The 5,208-nt window shown below is 34.9% G+C and overlaps 1 protein-coding gene across 1 annotated transcript in view; it reads left to right on the top strand.

Moving 5' to 3' along the window:
* Window positions 1–244: 244 nt before the first annotated feature.
* Window positions 245–5,208, top strand: part of plaub (plasminogen activator, urokinase b) — a 13,155-nt gene continuing 8,191 nt past the window's right edge. Inside the window, exons 1-8 of the mRNA XM_077209246.1 lie at window positions 245–343; window positions 1,478–1,555; window positions 1,653–1,695; window positions 1,800–1,898; window positions 1,978–2,080; window positions 3,458–3,555; window positions 4,191–4,232; window positions 4,655–4,841. Coding sequence (XP_077065361.1) covers window positions 1,499–1,555; window positions 1,653–1,695; window positions 1,800–1,898; window positions 1,978–2,080; window positions 3,458–3,555; window positions 4,191–4,232; window positions 4,655–4,841 — 629 coding nt within the window. The 5' untranslated portion in view covers window positions 245–343; window positions 1,478–1,498. The remainder of the gene's footprint in view (window positions 344–1,477; window positions 1,556–1,652; window positions 1,696–1,799; window positions 1,899–1,977; window positions 2,081–3,457; window positions 3,556–4,190; window positions 4,233–4,654; window positions 4,842–5,208) is intronic.

Here is a 5,208-nt window from a genome sequence, read left to right on the forward strand (position 1 = left end):
TATTAAATTAAAAGACTTTTACTTGATAAAACAGTCTAAAGAAGGCATGAAGTAGATTATGTGTGATCAGGTTTATCAAAAAACATTTTGAATATTTTAGAGGCCTTAGAAATGTTGTGTATTAATAAGAATAAGTTGGATTTATAGACCAGTTCAGATGATGTTTGATAAAAGAAAGCACGCATACGCAGTTTGAATCATCATTGATGTAGTTTCTGTTGTGTGTTTGACAAACTCTTGTGTTCCTGCAGCCAATCAGAGCAATCGCTCCTCTATATAGGGAGTGTTTAAATCCACAGACGATCAGATCCACACACTCCAGTCCTGCTGATCTCACACACCGGTGAGTTACACTGCTGATACACACACTCATGAGACATTAAACTGCTTTAAAATAATCCAGATGCACAATCTTCATAAAGTGACGAGATGATCCGTGCTCTGCAAACTCTATGCTAGAAGATATGAGCTCAATAATATAGAATATATGCTTCATATAAAACTGTTTTTAACAAGTTTCCAAATTATTATATTATTACATGCTGTTTTTAATGAACCCAGAAGCGACACAGAACATTTATTCTGAAATATACTCGTCATTCTCCTGGATTTATTTAGTTTAATATTTCATTTTATTCTTTAGATATGTTGCACAGTTTCAGATTTTTTACTCTGGGATGGATTTTTTTTATTTTTACTGTTATTTTTTAATTAATGCTACTGCTTTATTTTATTTATTTTATTTTTGATGTTGTATTATGCTAGTTTCAGATTATTTGCTCTGGGGAGATTTTTATTTAATTTTATTTTATTTTATTTTATTGGGATATGCTGTATTATGCTGATAGTTTCAGATCATTTTACTTTATTATTTTATTTTATTTGGATATGTTACATTATGTTGATAGTTTTAAATCCCTTGCTTTGGAAGATTTTTATTTTGTTTTATTTATTTATTTATTCATTTATTTTATTTGGATATGTTGTATTATGTTGATAGTTTCAGATCATTTGCTCTCGGAGGATTTGTATTTTATTTTATTTTAATAAATTAGATAATGTTGGATGGGATGACTTGTATTGTATTGTATTATTTTATTTTGTTAAGTTGAATTATGTTGAATGGAAACATTTAATTAGAGTTTATATCTGAGATCTACAGTATTTGGCATCTTGAGTCTTTGTTGAGATGCATGTGAGATTATGGGGTGTTTTTCTGAGAAGCAGCTAATCTCTCATTCTGTCTAAGAGATGTATTAAGCACACACACACACACACACACACACACATACACACACACTCGCATTTGTGCAGATCTCTGAGCTTTAATCTCCGTCTCCGCTCCAGGCCTGTTCTGTCTGTCTAGAAATTAATTTTATAACTAAATTTTCCAGGAAATTTCTCCGTTGTGAATTTCAATAACAAAAAAAAAAAAAAAACTTGTCTTGAATGCTTTTAATGACATGCACTGTTTCAGAGTCTGAAGGCCGAAGGAGAAATGTGTGTGTTCTGCAGTCTGAGTTTAGCATTAGCTTTAGCAGCGCTCACAGTTTGTGTAAGTGTGCTTCATAACTACACACTCACTCACTCACATTTGGTTTTAATTGTGTAGTTTCTCGACTGAACTTCTTCTTTCTTTGCTTGTCTTCCAGAGAGCCGAGCTCAGACTCGATCCCAGCGCTCCACGGGACACAGGTGCTCATGTTTCCTCTCATATCTATTATTGTTCATGTTCTCTTTAATATCACATAGACATCCCCGTGTTTGATCTCACGCTCGCTGTGTTTGTGTTCCTGCAGGCGTTTTGTGTCTGAATGGCGGGACGTCCTTCTCTCTGTCGGGACGTCACATTCTCTGTCTCTGTCCTGACGGCTTCAGCGGCTCCAGCTGTGAAACAGGTGTGTGTGTGTGTGTGAGTGTGTGTTTATCAGGTCTCTGCATCTGTTAAGTTCTCCAGATAAAGATGTTTTCTGGTAGATGAGTCCCTGTCCTGCTCTGACGGGATCGGTCTCCACTACAGAGTGTCCAGATCAGCGAGTGGGCGGGAATGTCTGGAACTGGGTCGACACAAACACTGCAGGCGAGTTGAGCCGAAACAGATCCGGTTCTGAGTAACCTGGCAACCATAATCAACACTATATCAACATGCCTTTTCCTGAAGACTGGAGTAGCTATAATAGAAGTTTATGGGGCTCAATTCATAAGCAAATCTCACAAAACATGCCAAGATATGTCAGCTTGGGCAAAATTCACCCCAAAATCAGAAGACGTAACTGAGATATGTAATTAAATGGAACCCATTTAAAAAATAAATTCAGACAATAGTTGTTTTAAATATATAATGGTAAACGTCCCACCTGTGGATGGATGGATAACAGTTAAGGGGTTTTAAATACCTTTTAATTTAATAATTATAATAATAATATAATAATAATGGTTAACAAAATTATTAATTAAAGTTTATTTAATTAGATAAAGTTTTGAATATAGAAAATTAAGCCTTTTTGCCTTTTGATACTATATATTTTTATATTTTACATTGTTTGTTTTACAGTAAACACAATGAAACACATTTGCCCCATTATTAATCATTTATATTTGACTGTTTTAAAGTAAACCCATTTTTATACAATGAAAATTTAATTTACTTTAATTTAATACATTTTTTTTTATATAGGCCTATATATAAGTTTTGCATAAAGAAAATTAAGCTTTTTGGACACTTAATATTTGTTTGCATTTTGACATTATTAAACACAATGAAACACATGTACCCCATTAACATTTATTTATATTTTACTGTTTTAAAGTAAATCAATACTGTTATACAATTAATAATATATTAATTGATAAAGATTTTTGTATTGTGATATTATTTTCATGATAAATAAAAACATTTGCCACATTACGGTTTATTTATATTTTACTGTTAGAATAAAAAAGTACTTTTACACAATTAAATTTATTCAAATAAACAGTACAACTAATATCAGCATGATGTATAAATCCAATTTTTTACATTACATTACAGTTCAGTGAGAATTTCTTCACAGTGCAAAGCCATTCATTTTTTACTTTTCATTCTGGGGTGAAATATGACCCGCACATGTTCTTGATCATATTTGCAATATTCCCCCTTATCCTCAAGTCCAGACATGAAGATCTCCTGCAGAAATATTCGTACGCCTTTACACACACACACACACACACACACACACACACACACACACACACACACACACACACACACACACACACACACACACACACACACACACACACACACACACACACACACACACACACACCTGCCCGAGCCTGTGCAGCTCATACTGCCTGACATTCCAGTGTTGTTTGAAATATTCCTGCTCATGTAAATGTGGTTATTGTGTTCATATCTCTTCATCATGTCAGTTACATCCTTCATAACTTACTGTACGTGTTCCAACACCCACAGCAACCCAGACTTCAGCCGCAGACCGTGGTGTTTCGTATGGAAGGAGTCTAGGATCATCAGAGAGGACTGTGATATTCCCCGATGCACAGAAGATCTCAGTACTGATTCTGTCCTTTTCACTAATCTATCAGAGATGGGCATAAATACATGAAAATCCATTTAAAAACAGAAAGTCGTGCGAATATGAGTTCTCTTTTGCGCCATATTGCACTTTTAATAACTCTTTTTAACATCAAGCATGGATGTTTGTTTTATTTTTATTTCTAAAAGACAATAAAGAGTTGATCACAAAAAAAAACTGCAGTGAACCAAAGACAGTCTCAAAAACACGGTTGAAATCGCTGGTGTTTCTGACGTCACAAACTACCTTGTAACCCATTAGATCAACGTGTGATTGTGGAGGCGGGGCTAATTTTCATATTTATAGTACAGGTATACTAAATGAGGCAAGGTGTTGAGTTACATTCAAGCTATTTTAAGGCATGAAGAGTTCTTTTTTCAAGGAATTTTTTTTTTAATGTGTCATTTTGGTGACCAAAGATGAGTTTTAAGGGATAAAATGATTGACTACATTGGGACTTATAGAAGACTGATTGACTAATGCTTTTTTTCAAAGACTTAAAAATACAAAATAGCATGTGAATAATATCTGAAATCTGCCCATCCCTGCTCAGTATCTGCATTAATGTTGACATAGGCATATTGAATAGTTTGGTGCGTCTGATCTCTGCAGGATCTGATGTTACTGATGACAGTCTGACAGATGCTCAGTCAGGTGAGAATAAGATCATTGTGTTTGGAGATGTGTGGATGTGTAGTACAGTGTAAAAAATTATTGTTGGTTTAACTTAAATAAGTAACCTGGTTACCTTAAAATGTTAAGTTCATTGAAATTAAAAATTGATTTAATACAATGAAGGAGATTGGTTTAATCTGAACCACTTAAATCATCTAAGTTGATTTGACAAAATAAATAAAAAATACAGTGTACACCATTAAACATTATATGAGCAATAAGTTATGACAACATATGCTTTTACATTGAACCAAAATAAGTTAATCAATTTGCAACTTTTTTGTTATACAAGATTCAATTTAAGTTGAAATAACTTAAACATCCAAGTTGATTGCACTTGAAAATTGAAGGCAGCAATTTTATTTCTAGTGTATCTGTTTGAGCGTCTCTCATGTGTCCAGGCTGGAGGTGTGGCCAGAGCCAGGGGCGGAGCATGAAGATTGTGGGCGGGGCTTTGAGCGCAGTGGAGCTCCACCCCTGGATGGCGGCCGTGTTCAGCATGAGGTCTCGGGGAAGAGCGTTCACCTGTGGAGGGAGTCTCATCTCTCCCTGCTGGATCCTCACAGCCGCTCACTGCTTCCCTGACGGGTCAGTACACTAGCAGAGCCAATGGATGAGCAGAGAGACTGAACATGCACAAGCTTTTGCATCCCCTGAGAAACTTTGCAACATTCTTGTGATGGAAAAAATACGAGATGCAGCAAAAAATGTATTTCCCATCTCATATATTTTCCATCCGCAGAACTACTTGGGAGGGAAAATTATATTTCAACGCTTTTGTGTTCAGTCACAAACTTTGTTTTAACAAACAAACGCAAACGTTTTTCATTGAAAACGCAAAAGTTATGAAAAATATCAGCTTGAGCAAAAGTCATATTTCAATGCTTTCACATTCACTCGCAAAAATGTAGTTTTCCCCCCATGAAGCATTGCATTTTTTTCATGTGAATGCAAA

Source organism: Siphateles boraxobius, unplaced genomic scaffold (genome assembly GCF_051911475.1).
Source record: "Siphateles boraxobius isolate OS27281-9 unplaced genomic scaffold, OSU_SipBor_1 60, whole genome shotgun sequence".
NCBI lineage: Eukaryota > Metazoa > Chordata > Actinopteri > Cypriniformes > Leuciscidae > Siphateles > Siphateles boraxobius.